Here is a 20,877-nt window from a genome sequence, read left to right on the forward strand (position 1 = left end):
GCTGGAGAAGTGAATGCAAACAGACACAAAAATATTTGAATACAGTTTCATTTCCGTGGATAGCTTTAACGTCTTTGATCATGTATCAGTGAGAGTTTTCCAGAGAAAGAGAACCAAGAGGACCTGTGTGTGTGTTTACCTTTACTTATCCATTTTAAGGAACTGGCCTGATTGTGGGGCTAGCAGACCTGAGACATGTAGGGTGGGCTGGAATCTGGAAGCTCAGGCGGGAGGTGACGCGACGGCCTGGGCAGGACTTCTCCGGGAAACCTTGGTTCCTTCGCCTCAGGCCTCCAGGCGACGGGACGAGGCCCCTGGCTGAGGGTCAGCTCGTTGACTTAAGGGGAACTGACCCTGCACACGAACCGCGTCAATGCAAAGCCTCCCTGGTGGCATCTAGACCAGCTTCTGGCCCAGCAATGGGTCATCACAGCCCAGCCACGTTGACACGTGAAATTAACCATCTCAGGCCCCAACCTACCCAATTGCACATTTTTTAACCCAGTCCATGGGTCTGACCCAGAGAGGGGTGAATGCCCCCATGGTGGGGGCTGCCTGGGTGCCCACTTCTGAGCCGTGGTCACTGTTTTCTGAATGTGAGGAAGTTCCTGTGAGTGTGTCTGAGTCTGCTACAGCCGCTATGACAAGTTCCACACAGCGGTTGGGTGAGCTTTTGTCATCTCTCAGTTTTGGAGGTTGGAAATCTCAAGTCAAGATGTCACCTCTCCCGGGCTGGTTGCGGTCAGGTGCTGGCCGTCCTTGCTCGTGACTGCTTCTCTCTCTGCTCTGGTCTATTCTGACCTCCAGCTTCTCCTGGGCTCCCCGGGCCCTCCGTGTAGAAAGCTCCCAGGCTGCGGGCGATGCGCCCCAGGCTTCAGCCCCGCCAGCCCCCAGCTGATCACGTCTCCCGCGGGTCCCCTGCATGGCCGTGGAGAAGGCCTGAGCCTGGCTTTTGGGGCCCCAGCGCTGCCCCAGCCACGCAGCTGTGGTGACCCTCCTTCAATGCCTTCCCCAGGGTGCTGCGGGGCAAGGTGAAGAAAGAAAGCTCCAAGACGGAGCTGCTGTCCGGGGCGGCCCACCTCAACGAGACCCACTGTGCCCGCTGTCTGCAGGCCTTCAGGCTCCTGGGCGGTGGCCGCAGGCAGTGCCTGGACTGTCTCCTGCTCACCTGCCGCGGCTGCGGAGACGTCCGCCCCGAGGCTCAGGGCTGGCTGTGCGACCCCTGCCGCCTGGCCAGGTGCGCGAGGTGGGGGTGGGGGGCTGGGAGCCGAGGGCCCTGCCGGCGGTGGGCGCGGCCGCGGGAGCCCCCTGCGGGTGGGGGTGGGGTTGCGAGCCGCGGCGCCCCGGGCCTCTCTCCGCAGGGTGGTGCGGCTGGGCTCGCAGGAGTGGTACTACGAGCGCATGCGCGCCCGCTTCAAGCGCTTCGGCAGCGCCAAGGTGATGCGCTCGCTCCGCGGCTGGCGCCAGGGTGCAGGTGAGTGGGCGCCGGGGCTTAGGGGGCCGCCGGGCCCTTCCGTCCCCAGGCCGATTCCCCAGGACAGGTGTGCGTGCCTCTCCGTGCCTGATCGCGGCGGCGGCCGGGGGAGGCGGATGCTTTCCGTGGGGGGCCACCGCGTCGTGGGGGGCCACCGCGTCGCGGCGTCCCCAGGTGTTCCCAGCAGGTGCGGCGCTCGCCGCCAAGCCCCCCCCCACCTCACCCTCCGCAGCCCAGGGTGTTCCCGCAGGTCCGACTTGGGGAACTCTGCAGTTTATGGGGGGGGGGGTTTCATGTTTCGGATCCGGACACTGAGCTACCAGTGCACTTGCACCCCAGGCCACGGTCGTTTCACCTCTGACCTCACCCGGAGCAGGGCCTCGTGGAGGACCTGTGGAAAGAGGGGTCCTTTCAGGGGACAGAGGGAAGGAGGCTTGGGGGCACCTGAGTTTGGAAGCCTCCCCTGATCTGGAGACAGGAGCATGAAGCAGTGTGTGCGCCAGGGAGGGGGCAGCCCTGGCCCCCACCTTGGGTTCTAGGCTTCTGCGGGTGAACCTGGCCATCGTGGTGGGGGGGGCAGTACTGCCCAGGTCCAGTGTCCAGGCCTGGGGTCTTGGGGTCTTGGTCAGGCATATCTGCCACAGAGGCCAGCTCCTTGGCCTGGGCTTGTTTTCTCTCGGGGTGTCCTGCAGCCCCCTCGCCCCCCCAGACCTCCCTAGGCACCTCGGGCTGCTACCCTAGAGCCTCAGGGCAGCACAGGAGTGGCCCCTCCTCAGCGTACCGGCGTCTCGCGGGCCGAGGGCAGGTGTTTCTGGGCATCTTTGCTCCCGGTTCAGTTCGGGTCAGAGGCATCTGTGCAGCAGCCTCGCCTGGAGCCACAGACACCCGCGCCAAGGGTGGGGGCGCCTGGGACGTCCCCCCACTGTGAAGTTCTCAGGGAGAGGTGGACTTGATGGGCAGGGAAGGGCCAGCCCCCCACACACACACAGACCCTCCGGGGCCAGCCCTGCCTGGGGGAGCGCTCCTCAATAAATACCTGTGTCAGCCCCTCGCGCCTCGGGGCCAGGAGCTCGGGGACCGTGCACAGCTGCAAAGCCCAGAGGACATACACCCCAGAGGCCAGACCATGGGCGATCGGACACCCTGTGGCCCTTCTGAACCCCCAGGGGGTTTGCAGGCAATGCCCAGGCCTTGGCCTCATCCAGGAGTTTTGGGTTTGCAGGGTCTGGGGTGGGGCTCGGCAATGGAGGCTTGTGAAAGGTGGCTGGAGCTCTGGGGGTCCCAGGGGCCAGGCCGCAACTCCATCCGTCTGGGAATTGCCACCACGAGGACCTGGAGATCCCTCAAACCCAAGCCCCTGGCCGCTGCCTCCCACCCCGTCCAAGATGGGTCCCCAGGGGCTGTGTTCTCCCAGGTGTGGTGGCTGTAAACACAGGTTACAAGGAGAGAGCAAACGAAAAGCAGAGCATTGTGCTTTTCAAAAAAATGCATTCAAATGAAACTTTTTAAAAACTATTAAAGTTATTAAAATCAATGTTTTGAACCCCGGCCCAGTCAGAGACTATTAGACTGTCCAGCTGACAAGCCACAGGGGTCTTCTCTGAAAACAAGCTGGAGGGGCCACGGGCGTGTTTCTGCGAAGATCTGAAGAGCCAGGAGGCTCTGAGGACAACCATCTCAATGACGGGCAAAGAGCCGGAGGCCCTGCGGGGACAGCTCTGTCCTCAGCCTTTCCTTTGGTTGCAGGTCTGCCTGGCAGAGGGGGTGGCTCGCCCAACGTCAGCAGTAAGTCATTTATGCTGCAAAGTGTTTTATTTCCGTTTTCACTCCTAGTCAAGAGTGCTCAGGAATTCTCTGCCCCGTGTCAACCCTTTGGCTCTTTTGGCATGATTTGGCCGAGGTAGTTGGGTCAGTACCAGCCTCCCAGGGCAGGGTGTAAAAGGTGGGTGTGGGGCTGAGGCGCTCAGCTTCCCGTTGGCACAAAGCAGTCCCGTTTCCTCTGCCGGGCAGCCTCCCAGAGCACTGAGGTCCCCGCTAGTTCACACCGGGGTCCCCCAAAGCACAGAGTCAGGGCAGGGGCTGTGGGGAGAAGGGTGTTGGGGGGCAAGAGCTTCTCAGTCCTCAGGGCCCAGTGGACCCCTCGGTGGCTCCCTGGGATGGGCAGGCTGACCCTTGGGTCCCTTCCAGCTCTGGAAGCCCAGGGTTTGTTGACCTGACTCACTGTCTGCAGTGACCTAAGGAAATAAAGCACAGACCAGGCCAGTTTGAATGTGAAAAGGGAGAGAGCATTGCGGCAGGGCTAAGGAGGGGAGGGGTTGGGGGTCTCCAGGCCTCGGCCACACCTCCCTCCCTGCTGTGCCTGAGGCCGCCTGGGGGCGGATGATATGAGGCTGCGGTGGTTCATTTGGGAAAACATGACTCAGCTCTAGGCCTCATCTACCCACTGCCACCCCAGTGTTCTCAGATTGCTTGAGGAAGCTGGTAAAGGCAAGGTACTGAGTGGCTGAAGGCATGACTAAAACCTTTGGTAAAAGTAATGCCAAATACTAGTTTTATGTTGTAATGTAGATGTGTTCTAACCAAGGGCCAGGTCTTTATAAGGCCAGCAAAAGACTTTGCCTGAATGTTTCTCAGTGGATAAGTGGGTGTATGAGTGGATGGATGGATGGATGGATGGATGGATAAGTGGATGGATGGATGGATGGATGGATGGATGGATGAGTGGATGGATGGATGAGTGGATGGATGGGTGGATGGATGGATGGGTGGATGGATGGATGGATGGATGGATGGATGGATGGATGGGTGGATGGATGGGTGGATGGATGGATGGGTGGATGGATGGATGGATGGATGGATGGATGGGTGGATGGGTAAATGGATGGAAGAATGGGTAGAGGGAGGGATGGATGGTTGGGTAGATGGATAAATGGATGGATGGGTGGATGGATGGATGGGTGGATGGATGGATGGATGGATGGATGGATGGATGGATGGATGGATAAATGGATGGGTGGATGGATGGATGGATGGATGGGTGGATGGATGGATGGATGGGTGGATGGATGGATGGATAGATGGATGGGTAAATAGATGGAAGAATGGGTAGAGGGAGGGATGGATGGTTGGGTAGATGGATAAATGGATGGATGGATGGATGGATGGATGGATGGATGGATGGATGAGTGGATGGATGATGAGTGGATGAGAGGGTGAGTGGATGGGAGTGTGAGTGGGTAAGTGGGTGGGTGGATGGATGGATGGATGGATGGATGGATGGATGAGTGGATGGATGGATGGATGGATGGGTGGATGGATGGATGGATGGATGGATGGATGGGTGGATGAATGGATGGATGGATGGATGGATGAGTGGATGGATGATGAGTGGATGAGAGGGTGAGTGGATGGGAGTGTGAGTGGGTAAGTGGGTGGGTGGATGAATGGATAGATAGGTGGATGGGCAGTCCAGTGGACTGTCCCCAGGCTGGCTCTCCAGAGATGAAGTCATGCAGGCCTGTGTTGCAGGTGGGCCTGAGCCGAGCCCTGGAGAGAGCAGCGGAGAGAGTGAGCAGACAGACGAGGACGGAGAACTGGAAGCAGCAGCGCAGGTCCAGCCCCGTGGCAGCAAAGTAAATCCCCTCCCCACCCACCACCTCCTCTGGCTCCAGCTGGAGCCACGGGTTCCGATTTCCTAAACTGTGAGTGCTCTCCAAAACGCCATCAGTCCCTGCAGTGTGAGCGCAAAGAATCTGCCTCCATTTCCCGTGGTGCCACAGTCTCTAGAGCGTTGAACGCCGTATACACTTGTAAAAAACACAAAGAAAAGGCTGCAGGCGGATGGGGGGAGCAGAGCCTGCTCAAGAGGTTCGTCTGGGCCACCCCTGCCTGGCCCATCTGATGGGCACCATGAGGGCAGGTGGGTGTCCTGAGGGCAGGTGGGTCTCCTGAGGGCAGGTGGGTCTCCTGAGGGCAGGTGGGCGTCCTGAGGGCAGGTGGGTGTCCTGACGGCAGGTGGGTGTCCTGAGGGCAGGTGGGTCTCCTGAGGGCAGGTGGGTCTCCCGAGGGCAGGTGGGTCTCCCGAGGGCAGGTGGGTCTCCCGAGGGCAGGTGGGTGTCCTGAGGGCAGGTGGGTCTCCTGAGGGCAGGTGGGTGTCCCGAGGGCAGGTGGGTGTCCTGAGGGCAGGTGGGTCTCCCGAGGGCAGGTGGGTGTCCTGAGGGCAGGTGGGTCTCCTGAGGGCAGGTGGGTGTCCTAAGGGCAGGTGGGTGTCCCAGGTGGGTGTCCTGACGGCAGGTGGGTGTCCTGACGGCAGGTGGGTCTCCTGAGGGCAGGTGGGTGTCCTGAGGGCAGGTGGGTCTCCTGAGGGCAGGTGGGTCTCCTGAGGGCAGGTGGGTGTCCTGAAGGCAGGTGGGTATCTAGGAAAGACACAAGGGTGCCCTGAGGTCCAGTCAGTGTCCTGAAGGCAGGTGAGTGCCATGAGGTCAGGTAGGTGTCCCAAGGGCAGGTGAGTATCCTGGAGGGCAGGTAGGTGTCCCAGGTGGGTGTCCCAAGGGCAGGGGGATATCCTGAAAGGCAGCCCAGGTGGGCGTCCTGGAGGGCAAGTCTAAAAAGACTGAGCTCACCCACCCCTGCTGAAGCCAGTGCTTCCCAATTTACCTGAAGCCCCACGGACTCCTCCTCTCTAGGACAATAGGCCCCCTTAGCCATGGAGAGACCTGCTGCCCACCCCCACCCCCCCCCAGGACTCAGAGCCCACCGAGGCCCCCTGTGTTCCCACCAGGACCATGGAGGGCACCTGCTGCTTGGCTGAGGAGGGTCTGGGGACGCAGAGGGCATGGTGGTGGGGCAGGCACCGGGGCGCCCTGTCGGTGCCACCTCGGGCTTCTTCAGGCTTGCTTGTGGGCTGCCCGCTGCCCCCCGCCTCCGTGAGGCCGAGTGGGGACGGGCCGTGGGCTCCAGCCCTCTAACCTGATGCCCTTCGTCTCTCTCACGCCTGGTGCCTACGAAGAAAAAGCGCCTCCTCTCCATTCACGACCTGGACCTGGGGGCTGACTCGGACCCGCCCGCCCAGGCTCGCCCACCCTCCCCACCCCGTTCCCCGGGGCCGGTGGCCACCGACAGCCTGCAGGTCAGTGCGCTGCCCCCGAGGGGGCTGAGCAACGGGGCTTGGGCCCAGGGGGTGGTGCTTGGGGGGAGCAGAGGCTGCAGGTCCTAACAGGTGCTCAGGCAGGGGGCGGGGCACAGAATCTAGAAACTTCCCTGCCTGAGCGCTTCCCTTCCCAGCTTTACTCGGGGAGGAGTTGGGGCCTGGGGCTCTGTGCGTGGCACAGAAATCAAGCAGAACCGCAGCAACTGGGGGCCAGGACAGAGGAACAGTCATTCCCACAGGGTCGGGCAGCCACCGCGGGTCCTGGCAGGGCTGTCCAGCTAACCCGGACATGGTCACCGGCTTGGCAGCTCTGTGGTGACCGAGGTCAGGGAACCACAAGAGACTCTGACCCCTCGTCTGGGAAAGAGGGGTTCATTTCTGCAGAATGGGGTCACTTTCAGGACTAGAGGAGGTGCTGGGCAGACAAGAGAACTTCCGGCTTGTAGGGAAGGGTCTCAGGGGTGCAGGGCCTGGGACATCACCCACTTTCAGAGGAGCCCCAGAGTCCAGCTCCCCTGGGCTCAGGCAGTGTCTTCCAGAGCTGGGGGCAGGACAGGTCTGCCCCAGGCTGGCCCGGACACCCTGCTAAGGTGCTCATTGGCCTGGCTTGCAGCCATTCCCCTTCCCGGACCCCCCAAAGCACGGCCGGCCGGGAAGAAGGCGGCAGGGCAGGCTGCCCCTCGAGGGAGTCCCCGTGGGGGTGGGGGCGGGACCAGGAGATGCACCCATCTGCCGGGAGGCCATGCCCACCCCTGGCCACCCCTGCCTGCCTTGACCTTCTAGACCATTAGGGTATCTATTGTGTGCAAAGGCACCCCAGAAAAACCAATTTTACAGCCCACGTCCTCTGGCCTCCGTTCTCTGGGAGAGTTCGAGCTCCACCCCCAGCCCAGGGTCACCACAGCAGGGCACGTGGGAACCGACACTGCGGGCGCCTGCGATTCCAGGGCCCAAATTTCAGGTGGCCGGCGCCGAGGGCGTCTGATTAGGCTGATCAGAACTTTCCAGGGTAACCCTCGAGACTGGGGCCCAGGCCCCTCCCCGGGGGCTGCCGCCTCCCCAGGAACCCCTGAGGCTGACGTCCCTGTGTGCTCAGTCCCTGGCAGATGAGCTGTGCAGAGAGGACGCTGCCACGTGGGACGCCACGGAGGCCGTGGGCGAGGCCATGGAGGCCGTGGCTGTGGGCAAGGCCAATGCCGGGGCCCCTGGGCTCCCCCCCGGGCCAGGAGAGCAGAGGGACGGCCCTGCGCCTGCTGGACAGGACACCGCCGCCCAGCCCTGCCTGCCTGGGGACGCCGGCCAGGTGGCTCTGGGGGCAGCCAGCACTCCTGGTGGGTGTCGTCAGCCCCTCGTCGTCCGTGTCTGCCGTAACAAAGCACCCCAAACTGGGGACTGCAAACAGCAGACAGGTGTCCACTCATGGTTCTGGAGGCCAGAAATCCAAAACCATGGTGTCCCCAGGGCCAGCTCCCCTGGGTCTGCCGGGAATTGTCTGTCCCACACCTGTGCCCGGGGCATTCTGGCTTGGGGTGTGTCCCTCCATCCTCCATTGCCACGTGACCTTCTGTGTCTGTGACTAAATGTCCCTCTTCTTAGAAGGACACCGGGCAACATGGACTAAGGTTCGCCCTCCTCCAGGGTGACCTGGTTTTACTTGCCTAATTCCATCTGAAAAGACCCTATTTCCAAGCAGCGCCGAGGGTAGAACTTGAACACATCTCTTTGGGGGTGGGGGCACCATTGAAACCACACAGTTAGGGTCCCCGGAGTCCCCCACAAGGGGCAGGGGCCTGCCAGGCATGCAGACATGGTGGGCCAAGGGGCAACAACCCGCGCTCTGGCACCCACTCACCGGCCGGGAAGCCGAGCCTGGAAGCCGAGGAGGACGTGGGTCTGGTGCAGGTGGGGACGTGCAGCTTCTCCCAAAATGAAGGGGACTGTCCCACGTGGACAGCCATGGAGCCAGTCCCTGCTGGGCGCTGCCTGCTTGGTTCCCGTCTGCCTGCAGGGGCCCACCTAACGTGACGTGTGCGGGGAGCCAGCGAGCGCAAGAGGCCCTTCAGGCTGAGAAGCTAAATTTGCTCAGTTTAATTTTGTGGCCAGACAGATTTGCTCCGTAATGAAATCTGCAGCTGTCCCCCTTCAATTGCTCTGTTCTTCCTGTGCCCTGTGGGAGTGCAGACACGGGGTTCAGGAGTTCAGGCACCCCATTAGTGTAAGAGCCAAGACAGTCACGAGGACACGCAGCCTCCCCGCGCGGGAGCTCCGCCGCTTCCTGCTTTCCTTTCTCAGTCCTTACAGGCATCAGACCTCATGACCCACCTGCTGATTAGGTCCTGGGGCTTTTCGGGGGAGGGGGGAGACACAGCTTTACTTCTGCCCACAGAACAAAGGGATGAATCTGCACGGACAAGTTCTTGGGCCTTGAGTCTCCTGAGCATCAGGAGGGAGGGGGCGGGGGTGGGGAGGCGGAGGGAGCCTCCCTCATGCTGAGAAAAGCTTTGCAGTCAGGCCCTTCAGAGCCCGAAGCTCAGCTCTGCCGATAGATCAGCTACCTTACTTAACTGACTCTAAGACACGTTTTACACCTATTAGTATCTCAGCTTGGGAGTGCCTTATTTGAGTGTGCTAAGTAAGAAAGCAGTGCACCAAAGTTTAAAGGGCAGTGTTACTGCTCTCCAAATGCATCAGGCGATCAACAGGGTCTGATATTTGATGAAATGTGGCACGCTACTTGATCAAATTGCTTACCTTCTCTGTGCCTCAGTTTTCCTCATTGTTGAAAGGGGTTAATAATCTGCAGCTCATCCCACCATTGTAAAATTCATCCTCCTGTTGTGAGGTTGTCTCAGTTACCCAGTGCCGTGTAACAAATCATCCCGGCTCAGTGGCCTGAAACCCCACCACTTATCATCTTAACGTTTCCATGGGAGGAGCCCAACCCATGGGTCCCCCAGGCTGATGGTGAGGTGTCAGTCAGGGCTAGGGTCTCATCTGGAGCTCAGGGTCCTCCCCCAGACCCCCTCGAGCGGCCGCAGACTTCTCAGTCCCTGTCCAGTACACCACGTGAACAAGGAGCTCCCACGTGCTTGCTTCCTGGGCAGCTGCCTCGTGTGCTGGGCCCCTGTGTGTGCGTGTCGGCCTGAGCACTGAGTGGGGGGGGGCCTCCGGCTCTCGGGAGGGGGGATGATAATGAGCTTCGCCCCCCCCGCCCCCACCGAGCCTCAGGAATATGCCTGTCAAGCCACACCTTGGGCAACACGTGCACGCAAAGGTTTGCAAGCTGCCAGCCTAGCACCCAAATAACCAGCTTCCGAAAGTCACCCCTGCAGGGACACATCCCTGGGCCCGTGTCCGCCACTCCCCGCACACGTGCAGTTGGCTGTGGTGTAGGCATGCTCTGTTTGTGTTACATTAATGTTCAACTCCTACCTTGAGTGCCGGGGTGAGGCCTGCTGTTTTCCTAAAGGTCCTGGGTAAAGACATAATCTCTGTCCCATTCTTGTTTTAAGAATTTCGGTCTCTTAACATCAAAGGAATAATGATGGCTTCCGTTTCTGAAATCTCTCATTTTCCTTCATTGGAGAGCACGTGTGCTGACTCTCAGCCTTTTGCCTCCAAGTAATTCAAACCTTCTCTTCCTCCCAAGGTTCGCGTGGCCTCAGCGCCGAGCAGCTCTGCACCCAGGGCCTGGCCCACGGGGTCATTACGGAGGAGGAAACCGTTGAGGCTGGTGGGCCGGCCTCGCAGCCTGCTGAGTGGGAAGGGCGGACCTCATCGGAGCGTCAGGTAACGGTGGCTGGAAAGAATGAACTGTGTTCTCTGTTTGGGTGGAACCCTTTTACCTGAAAGCCGAGTCGTTTTAGAGAAGTTACATCTATCTGTATTTTAAAACTGTAGAATTGCACAAGCCTACTGAAGGGACAGAAGAGAAGTCACCAAGCTGTAGGATTTGCTACAATGTACACGGTCCATGTTGCCTTAACAGTCGGTGGAAATAATGTTATTTCATATTTAGCAGGCTTCAGAAATTTAAGAAAATTAAGAAAGTTCAGTTAATTCCAAATACTCAAAACCTGTTAAATTACTGAAAAATCACTCATTCACAGACACTGATTTATGAATTAATTTGTCACGTTTTGGCGTGAAATACCACAGGTTCCTCTTCCTGCATTTACGCTGTCATTCCATTTACACTTTTTAAAAATGTGAGCAAATACTTCCTAGGGGCAAGGCAATGTTGTTCTATATGAGCATTGCGTGGCCTGAGTGATCCAGGCTCACTGAAATCTGAGCAGGCCTCACTCCTGTGGATGCTGCCATTCAAGACGCAGGTGTGGGGGCAGGTGGAGCTGCCATTGGAGATGCAGGTGTGGGGGCAGGTGGAGCTGCCATTGGAGACACAGATGTGGGGGGGCAGGAGGAGCCCAGCACGGGCCAGGGCTGCCCCCTGGCGGAGAAGTTCTGTCCTGCAGGCGCCTGGACGCCCCAGAACCCAAGCTCCCCATCTGCGGCCACTGGGCTACAAACCAGGGACTGCTCCGAGGCCTGGGCTAACCCCTGACAGTGGCTGCACAGCACCGCCTGGGGGCATCGGGGTGGAAGACCCCGGCACCGGGCCCAGGTCTGGGCTAACGCTTCACCTGCAAACAGGAGCGGGCAGGTCAGGGGAGTCTAAGGGATATAGGCAAGTCTAGGGGCTCTTCCAACCTCAACTTCACTTCCCTTCTGAGCCCCAAGAAATGGTCTGCTGAAAGTGGGCACCAGACTTTTAAAAAGAGTCTTTCTTAAAAACGGCTTTTCAGGGCATCAGGAGGAGTTTTTTGTTGTTTTTCTAAAATTGATTGGCCCACAGTGTCTGAGGAGCCTGTGAGCCCCGTGCAGCTGCCTCTCCAGAGCGGGCATCCTCGGGCACAGCTGGCTCTCCTCCTGCTCTCCCCCTGCCCCAGGCCAGAAGGCCACGCTGACCCGCGAGGGGCCGCTTCGCCTAAGGAGCGCACGGCTCTAGGATTTCGCCTGTGCATGGAGGCTCTGAGAAGGTCCGCAGTGAAGCAGCCCATTCCACATTGCTTCGCCTGGCGCGGCCCCAGGTCTTTGACTGAAAACCCCTTTTCGTGTAAGGGTGAGAAAGGCCCCAATGCGAGAATGGGGCCTTTGATTCAGAGCAGGGAAAGACCAGCGTGGCCCCTGCGAGGGCCGGGGGTGGGGGGCGCCAGTGTCACCAGGATGGGGCCTGACCCCCAGGCTGTGGCTAACCAGGGGCTCCCAGGCCCCTAATCGGAAGGTGGTGGGACAGAGACCAGACTCGCAGTGTCTGATTTCAGGAAGCTCTTGACCTGGCAAAATTAGAAACTCGGTAACACATGCAGCGTGGATTCTAGCACAGGGACTCCCCGTTAGCGTGACAGCCTCCGTCTCGGTCCGCCGGGGCTGCTGTGGCAAACCCAGGCCACACCGGTGCAGCACTGCAGGGGGAGCTGGAGGGAGGAGCAGGACGCAGGGTGCCCGCCGCCCTGGGCAGGTGAGGCCAGGTTCCTGTGGAGGGAGGAGCAGGACGCAGGGTGCCCGCCGCCCTGGGCAGGTGAGGCCAGGTTCCCGAGCAGACACCCGTCCAGACTCCCCGAGAAAGCCCCCGAGCAAGTGGGCGTTCATTTTAACCGTAGTGGGTCTCGGATGGTACCAGCCGCCATCCGTGGGGTTTCGTTGGGTGTGTGTGGCTGGCGCGGGCAGTTGGCTCCCATGTGTGGGTTCCCCGCAGGCCCCCGTCTCCCGGGAGAGCACCTGCGCCGCTACCGCCTTATCACGAGCTGCTTTTGGCAGAAGGAAGAAGCGTCAACCCAGCTTTCATTGAGGTTACTAATGAGCTCCGAGAGGCAGGTGCCCCTGGGGGCAGGTGCAAGGGGGTCTAACAGCTCTCAATCCGATGGGGAATCCCGCACCCCAGTAAACCCGTCTGTGCTATCCTGGAGGATCCCTGTCCTTCACCGTGAGGACTTGGCTGGGACAGCAGCGCCAATCCCCGCGGACTCACTGCCACCTGTGATGGCCTCTACCCCCCGCCCCCTCACCCCCCACTCCTGCCCACCTGCCCCCCTCACACACACACACACACACACACACACACACACACACACACACACACACACACCACCCGAGCCTTCTGCACCCCCCTTTGCCTTTGGGGAGGGAGATGAGAACTTTCCAGTTGATCATTGTGGGGTGTTGTTTTTTTCTTTTTGTTCTGGATGTGACATTTCACAGTGACAGGCTGAGTCCAGCACTGGTTGGGGGGTGGGGGAGACTCTCATCATGCCCTGAATTTGTAGCGGGGGGTCACACGGTGACGCACATTGCGTTTAGCGGGGTGACAAAGGCTGTGAGCGGCACCTCTGCGGACAGACAGATGCTGAATGGACTGCAGGAAGCATCAATGGCCTGTGGCCACTCGAGTCGTGGGCTAAAGCTTCCTCTTGACATTTCTCAGTTTGTACTGTTCTCCAGCAGGCTGCCCACTCGAAGCCCTTGATCCAACATCAAGTTAATTACCAGCTGCACAAGGCAGAAGCATCTTAACACTCTCAAAGTGACGTTTCTCTCTTTTAAAACAAGGTGCACGTAAATGAGACCGTTAAGGACAGGAAAGAAGCATCTGCAGGGCTGTGAAGAAAACCCAAAGAATTGATTTTCTCTTGTCTGGTCTGGAAGCTAATAGATTTTGGTGACTCAAGAGTCTGATGACTCAAGGGGCGAGGAAGTTCTGCTTTCGGTCACTTTAGGTTAACACTTGGCACATCACCTGGTCCACTAGGACCTGAGGCTCTTCTAGCTGTTGCTTCTCAGTTTGGTCAACATGGCATAATTAATTCACACCTCTCTGTGCTGGCGGCATTGGCTGCCCACCACTAGGGACCCCCCCTCCAGGATGCAGCTCCTTGTCTTGTGGGGTCTCTCGGCGTTCCTGCTTTATTCTTTCTGCTCCTTCTCCTGGCACCACACTCAGGTTTTACTTGGTGTTCCAGACCCCTGGGGCCCATAGAGGAGTTTCTTAGTGAACTTTTCCAGGCTCTTGTGGATGGTGTTCCTTGTCTTCTTTTGCACTCCTGGGAAATGTGGCACATCCAAGGTGGGTAGGAACAGGTCCTCCCCCCACTTCTCTCTTCCTCTCCTGCAGACCTTTAAGCTGAATCAGCACAGGTCGGCTGTCAAGTGCCCACAGACCCCCTGGGGAAACTGGCCGTGCCTCCTTTGGCCAAGGTAACACCGCAGGGCTGGCCAGGCAAGGTGCCCACAGCCACTTGGGAGAGGAGGCTGAGGTGCCGCCATGCACTGGCCGGGGCAGAGTGTCCTGGGTCCGCAGCGTATCAGCAGGAGCTGTGGGCGCTGTGCTCAGGAGCAGGGCCGGTTACCACAGTGCGCTGGGTGAGGTCCCTTGTCCCCTGCAGGCAGCTGCGGGCTGAGCAGAGTGTGAGAGGGAACTCAGGGCTGGCGCGAGGGTGACCGCTTCTGAGCTGGGCTGAGCGAGAGTCCGGCTGGGCAGCCAGAGCCAGGGAAGGACCCAGGAAACTCCATGCAGCCCCTCTGCCTCCAGCTGCCCCAGGTCCAGGCCAGTGAGTTAGGCTGGGGTGTCCTTCCCCATTTCATGAGCCTGCAATCCGCACCCAAGGGCCACCTTTTGGGGAGCACTCAGTACATATCCCCTGGCCTCAGGCAGGGGCGTGGGCATGTCTGTGTGCCTGAAAGACAGATAGACAGACAGCCCCGGGGGGTGCCCAGGGAGCAGGGCCACCCCTGCCCATTTCACAACTGCATACCTAGCAGTCGGCCATCCTCTCTGCAGCAGCCTAGGTTGTCACTGCCCTCTCTCCTGGGAGCAGGGAAACAGCAGCTCTGTAGTGAAGCTCGGCTTAGGGGGTTGGGAGTGGCAGGGCAGGAGGAGGACAGAGTGGTGGTGAGGGGGCAGGGCAGGAGGCTGGCATCTGCTCCCTGTGCCAGCCTGGCCATGGGTCTGGCTGTGGGGTCCCAGCCTGGGCGCAGGTGGGGACTAACCTCCAGCCCACACTCCCTGCACCCAGGGGCCGTCCACCTTGTCTCCCCAAGGCCAGCCTCCCCTAGAGGGGCTGAGCCCTGCCTTAGCCAGGGGCACCTGGAAGCAGGAGGGGCTCCTGCCATAGGAGGCCGGGAAGGGACCCTCCCAACACCGTGGCCCCCTAGGAGAAAGGGTCAATGTCAGAGCAGCCCCAGTGTGGGCCCCGTGGCCCCCGGCCCAGCCCCTGCTGACCCCCATCTCGCCCTGGCCCTGTCCCTGTCTGTCTTCCCAGCAGGTGTCTCCAGACCTGCCGCTCCCCCCCGCTCCCCCCCACACACTGGCACCCCTCAAAGCACCCCAGACCCTCCCCTGTGTGTGAAGGCCTTGGCCGAGGCCCTGCTCTGGCCCTGTCGTGCCCCCTCCCCTGGCCCCCTCCACCCCCCACTCAAATCCCAGCCCCAGGGCGCTAGCAAAGAGCGACTCAGCCCTGGGGGTCCTGGGCGCTGAGGGCCTGGCACCTGCAGGCGTCAGGAGGGAGCCAGCTCAGGGCCTTCCCACCCAGCCCACGTGCCGCAGGTGTTTGCACGTGCGCGGATGTATGTGCATGTGTGCATGCTGGGCGTGTCCTGTCTGCTGGGTGTGAAGTCACTGACCCAGGAGGGAGGCCGCTCCGAGGGCCCCCCGCTCCCCCTCAGCCCAGGGCCATCCCCGGCTGGGTCTCGGGGCCCCGCCCTGCCCCATCCCCGCCCCCCAGGTTACGGTTTGGGCATCGGGATCCCATAGGATTTGCCAGCCCCAAGTCCTGGCAGTTCTCCTGGCGGAGAGTGTCCCAGCTGTGTGTCCGTCTGTCTCTAGGATCACAGGCCCTGCGTGTTCCCTGGCCAGCCCTCTTGATAGGTTTCATTGGGATAGAAAATTGGATGACTGTGAACAACTTCCTCTGTGACCCGAGGGGAGAGGGCGAGGGAGGGTGGGATGGAGCTGGCCTGGTAGCCATGGGCTCCGTAACTTCTGGAGACGTGGGCCATGCTTCCTGGAGGGCTTTGGGGGTGCGCAAAGGGTGCTGCCCTCCAAGGGGTACATGGGGGCAGAAGCTGCGGGGGGAGCCGGGGAGAAGCTCCTGGGGGCCTGCGCCTCCCACATTCCAAGTCTGCTTGTGGGGCCGGAGAAAAGCCCTTGGAACAGGATGGGTGGATGGGCGCAGGCGGGCCCCCCTCTTCGCATCTGTCCCCTGCCCGGGGCCGCACCCTCAGACGGCGCATCAGGCTCACAGCAGGACGCGAGCAGGCACGCCAGACAAGCAGGGTGCAGTCGGGGCGGGAACCTGGACAGACACACAGCAAGGAAGGTGTGGGCTGGGGGAGGGGCACACCCTAGCTGGGTGCTGGCTACTCCTCCTGGGCAGGGGAGACACTCCCTGAGAGAGGGAAGAGGTGCGGCTTTCTGGGGACACGTCCCAGGCAGAGGGGGGAGCGGCCAGGCCCAAGGCCTGGGGTGGAGGCTGGGCTGCCCGGGACGCAGCGAGGCTGTGAACTCTGCCTTCACTCTGGGGGCAGGGCGGGGGGGGGGGTTGGGGGAGGGGGTTGAGCAGAGGGTGCTCTTAAGGGGCTGCAGCTCCGAGGACCACATTGGCCGTGATACCCAGGGTAGTGAAGGGGGCGAGGGATGGAGGCTGCGCCATAACCCAGGCAGGAGAAAGCGGCGGCTCTGCCCAGGGACAGCCGTGGGTGCGGCAAGAGGCAGGGTCTGGGCACCTTGCGAAGGCAGCGCCACAAGGAACGGATATTCGCAGCGAGCCAGAGAGGGGCAGGGACCGCTGGGGTTCTGGCCCGAACAAGCTTTGGAGGACGGCCTGCGTCCGCTGAGGTGGGACGCCCACGGGTGCCGCGTGGGGAAGAGGAGATGGGGCTCAGCGGGGCGTGCTGTGTTGGGGGTGGTTGCTGGGCACACACAGAGACGCGGGGAAGGCCCTGGGTGGATGAGCTTCAGGGCAGAGGCCCAGGCTGGAGACAGCACTTGGGAGTTGGCACTGGGCTGGTAGTCAAGGCCACAAGATGCAGGCGAGCTCCCAGCACCGAGCCCTGGGACACGGAAGGGCCAGCAGGAGGCCAAGGAGGGCGGCCAAGGAGGGGAGGCGAGCCGGGAGAGGATTCCTGGGTGCCAGCTAAGGAGTGTCAGTGTGCATGGGGATGGCTGCTGCTCGGGCAGGCCAAGTGGGGTCAGAACAAAAATTCCCCGTTAGGTGAAGGCACAGAGGTCATCGCTGACCTTGACAAGGGTGTATTGAGGGGGTAGAGCATAAAAGCCCAATGCCCTAGCTTCGAGGCAGAACAGGTTGCAGTGATTTACAGAAAAAGGAAATAAGGGAAAGGCCAGCAAGGGAAGGCAGTTGGAATAACCCAGGACGTGAGACAGTCCCAAAGGCGGGTGTCAGGACTCTGCAGAAGTCAGTCATTTAAAAAAACAAAAAAAAGGAGGGGACTGGTTCAGGTTAAAGGAGGCTAAAACACCTAGCACAAAGGTTATCTGATCGGGCGCTGGTGTGGGAAAAATGAAGGACGTGCAAAGCATTCTGAGGGAAAATCCAGGACGCTTGAGGGTGGATGCGAGGGTCTGTTCTTAGGGAATTCTTCCTCGTTGTTTTGAGGAGACGCAGCCTCAAGCATGCGGTGAGCTGTGCCTGCGGTTTATCTCCAATGGTCATCAAAAGGTGTGCACACGCACTCACGCACACACACATGCACGCACACACACACGCACACAGGTGGATGACAGATATGGCGAAAGGACCATTGTTGAGCTGAGGGAACACAGATAATTGCACTAGTTTGCCATTCCTTCAACTTCCATGTGTTTCGTGAATGTTTCTTTTATAAAGTTGAGGTTGGAAAGCAGTTGGGTTCGGCAAGCCAGGAGGGCTTCTCTTACAAGGAGTTCTGCTGAAAAGGGCCCGGAGGGGGCAGCGGGTCAAGAGCAGGTTTTGTGTTGGTCACACATGGGAGAAACGCCAGTAGGCTTGTCCTGGTGGCCGTGGAGCGGGCAACAGGGACCAAGAGGAGTGGCAGTGTTGGTGGGGAGGCGAGAGGGACCGGAGCCTCAGGCAGCGGAGAGGGTGGCCTGAGACTGCATGGACGCTCAGCGTCTGACCGTCCCTGGCTGCCTGTGGCCCCTCCCGGGGGTGCATTTCTACCGGCCCATCTCCCCGTCTAATCTGGTGCCTGACAGCGTGACATCGAATGCAGTTTCCTCATGCGCAGTCTCTGAGATGAGGTTTTCAAGTTTTCGTGTCAGTCTTTTTTCTAGTGGGTCTGGGATGAAAACTCCATCCTGTGACTCATGGATCCTGCAGCAGTCGCAACGGCAGCCTCTTGCCCAGCACCACTTTCTCCTCTTCCTGTGATGCTTTGCCTGTCTCCCATCCCTGGGGGGCTGGCTGCACAGCAGGGACTTGGCAGTGGCCTCTTGGCTCTGATCTCAGCCGGGCCACTCACCAGCTCTGTGATCTTCAGCACACTACTTCCGGGGCCTTGGTTTCCCCATCTGCAGACCAGGAGGGGGGGGCACAAAGCCCTGGTTTGCCTCACAGGGTCCCTGCGAAGGCTGGGCGAGGTCACGTGCCCTGGCGGTTGCAGCAAAGCTGATGCCCTCATCAGCCCTCAGCAGGCCCTGGCCCTCGCCGAGTCCGTGTCGGATCCCGGGTTAGTTTCCTGGGGCTGCCAGGACAAGCCACCCCAAACTCGGGGCTCAGAGCAGCAGAAATGTATTCTCTCACACCCTGGGGGCCCGAGGTCCACAATCATGGCGTCTGCGGTTGCTCCTTCCCGAGTCTCAGAGGGGGCCCCTTCCACATGCATCCAGCCTCGCAGGGACGCCACCCTCGGCCCCGTGGCTGTGCGCACTGCCCCCCTCTCCACCTTCCCCTGCCTTTCTCCCTGGGCCACTGCATCAGTTCCCTCTGCTTGCTCTTAAAAAGACAGTGACCATTGTATTTAGAGCCCACCCCAATCCAGAACGCCCTCGCCCCGAGATCCGAAGCCTAAGTCCATCACAGAGACCCTAATTCCAAATTGAAATGAGCAGGCGCAGGGTCAGCACTGCACACACCGTCCCGGGGACACAACCCAGCCCACTGCCGTCCTCTTAGGGCCTTACCCCATCATGGCCTCTGACCGTGAGTTCTTCCAGGGGGGCAGCGGTAATTCCCCGGAATAATCGGCTGGCCTCTGTGCTAAGCACCGCCGTGCCCCAGCAGTGCTGCAGAGGCCTCGGGGACACAGGCGCCTCCAACGCGGAAAGGGTGACAGAGCCCGGCCGGCGGGCACTCAGCTCCTGCCTCCAGCGGTAAAACGTTCGTCCCCATGACCTGCCTTATACCCAGCCCTAAATAGATTCAAAGAAACTAATTCGGAGGAAAAGCTGCCAGAAGACACACGCTGTGCATAGTAGAGCTGCTCCCAACCGCAAGAAGTTGGGACAGCAGGAGCCATCAGCGGGACCCAGCAGCTCGGAGCCTGGGAAGAAGGTGGAGGTGACCAGTGCCCAGCACAGCTCCACGAGCTACACCTCGGGGGCTTCTGCACCAGCAGGCGAAAGAAAAGAGACCAGGAAAGCACGGTGATCACGGTTACGCAAAGGGCACAAAACCTGGCCTCCCTCGTTCACCCGTGCTTGCACGGTGCACTTGCGGGGTCCCTGTTCTCGCGTCCTAACCCAGGGCCGGTTGGGGGCGCGGAACGGGGGCCCATGAAGTCCCGTCACCCACTGTGGCCGTTTTGGTTGTGAAAGGTCGCGGGGAAGGTTTCGTGACCTCTCCGGGCTGGGGGAGCGAGGCCCTCCGCAGCGCGTCTCACGGGCAGAGTCTGCCGTCCGCGCCCCGTGGCTGGGGGAGGCGCCCCCACGTGTGCGCGCCTGCGGGGCCTTGGCACCTGCTCAGGGACACCAGGGTGAGGGAGGCGGTAGCAGGGAGCTGCTGGGGAACCGCAGCCCAAGACCCGCTTCCCTCTGAGTGATGGCGGCCGTTGGTAAAGGGCTCTAAGCCCCAGTGGGTGAAGTTGGGGCCGTGCCATCCCCTTAAACCAGTGACAGCCACTTCCCTGCACTTGCACCGCGCGTCCTCTGAATAAACTCCCTCTGCCCACCCCTTGTTTGTGCTCCAATTAAAGGCCTAAAGCTATTTGCAAAAATGACAAAGAAGTGGAAGCAGAGAAATGCCACAGCGTGACGAAGGTTCTCACCAGAGGCGAGCTCTAAATTTCACTCTGAGTTTCTTACTGCTCAGAGCGAATAGGATATAAATTTAATCGAAGAAAAGGAAGCAAGTTCAACAGGAGACACACTTTCCTGGCTCAAACTCAAGAAGGGATTCGTGGGGAAGGTCCTTACCATGGGGTTGTAGAAGTCACCCCGTGGCACCTCACGGCTTTATCGGCACATCCCCAAAAGGCCCAGCACCCGTCTGGGCTCTTTGCAGCCAGTTCCGGCCAGGCTCTGGGAATCAGGAGCCCAGCTGCAGCGGGCAGGGGAGAAGCTGTGTCCGGTGCCACCAGGGCTCCTGGCACAGGAGGATGCCAGGCAGACAGTGGCCTTGGGCTCTGTGGGGGCTGCTGGCTCCAGGCCATTCCAGGGTGCACCCCAGGGCCCAGGCAGTGTCAGTGTTTCCCCAGGCACTGCAACCACAAGGCTCTGTAGGGCTGGGATGACCCAGTAGGGGTGTTTGGGGGAACCGGCTTAGGGATAAAGGGGAGCCTCGTGGACCCAGCCTTGGCACAGCGGTTATGCTGCCCCGGTGAAGGTGAACTCACTAGCACGTTCCTTTCAGCTCACAGATGCGGACGTGGAGGAGGAGACCCTGAAGAGAAAGCTGGAGGAGCTGACCAGCCACATCAGTGATGGGGGGAGCTCGTCCGAGGAGGAGGGGGTCCAGGCCGCAGAGGCCCAGCTGGACAGGAGCGAGGTGAGGTTGCCGTCTCCAGGAGGGGGCGGGCCTGCTGGGGGAGGCGAGGCGGGGTCGGCTCTGACGGGGGGCTGAGTGCCAGGACACACTCGGCCGGAGAGAGAGGCCTCGGGGGGGGGCCCTGGCACGTGGGTCACGGTTGGAACCCTGGCACAGGGCGAAGTGCCTGCTTGCCAGAATTGGGGCAGGGCCCAGTGTGCCAGGCAGGCTCCGTTAAATTTACAGGACCAGGTGTGAAGGGCCAAGTGCTCCCCAAGTTGGAATAAAATGCTCCA

At 60.5% G+C, this 20,877-nt stretch overlaps 1 protein-coding gene across 1 annotated transcript in view; it reads left to right on the forward strand.

Moving 5' to 3' along the window:
- MLPH (melanophilin) overlaps window positions 1-20,877 on the forward strand; it is a 50,539-nt gene that overhangs the window by 19,858 nt on the left and 9,804 nt on the right. Inside the window, exons 3-23 of the mRNA XM_077151806.1 lie at window positions 1,016-1,237; window positions 1,362-1,474; window positions 3,221-3,259; window positions 5,003-5,106; window positions 6,483-6,602; window positions 7,720-7,954; window positions 10,273-10,463; window positions 10,952-11,247; window positions 11,573-11,745; window positions 12,072-12,144; window positions 12,382-12,500; window positions 12,593-12,609; window positions 13,795-13,877; window positions 14,066-14,116; window positions 15,106-15,245; window positions 18,236-18,347; window positions 18,835-18,990; window positions 19,096-19,263; window positions 19,364-19,592; window positions 20,120-20,220; window positions 20,389-20,602. Of these exons, the coding sequence (XP_077007921.1) occupies window positions 1,016-1,237; window positions 1,362-1,474; window positions 3,221-3,259; window positions 5,003-5,106; window positions 6,483-6,602; window positions 7,720-7,954; window positions 10,273-10,463; window positions 10,952-11,247; window positions 11,573-11,745; window positions 12,072-12,144; window positions 12,382-12,500; window positions 12,593-12,609; window positions 13,795-13,877; window positions 14,066-14,116; window positions 15,106-15,245; window positions 18,236-18,347; window positions 18,835-18,990; window positions 19,096-19,263; window positions 19,364-19,592; window positions 20,120-20,220; window positions 20,389-20,602 (2,956 nt within the window). The remainder of the gene's footprint in view (window positions 1-1,015; window positions 1,238-1,361; window positions 1,475-3,220; window positions 3,260-5,002; window positions 5,107-6,482; window positions 6,603-7,719; window positions 7,955-10,272; window positions 10,464-10,951; window positions 11,248-11,572; window positions 11,746-12,071; window positions 12,145-12,381; window positions 12,501-12,592; window positions 12,610-13,794; window positions 13,878-14,065; window positions 14,117-15,105; window positions 15,246-18,235; window positions 18,348-18,834; window positions 18,991-19,095; window positions 19,264-19,363; window positions 19,593-20,119; window positions 20,221-20,388; window positions 20,603-20,877) is intronic.

The sequence above is a fragment of the Tamandua tetradactyla genome, chromosome 3 (assembly GCF_023851605.1).
Source record: "Tamandua tetradactyla isolate mTamTet1 chromosome 3, mTamTet1.pri, whole genome shotgun sequence".
NCBI lineage: Eukaryota > Metazoa > Chordata > Mammalia > Pilosa > Myrmecophagidae > Tamandua > Tamandua tetradactyla.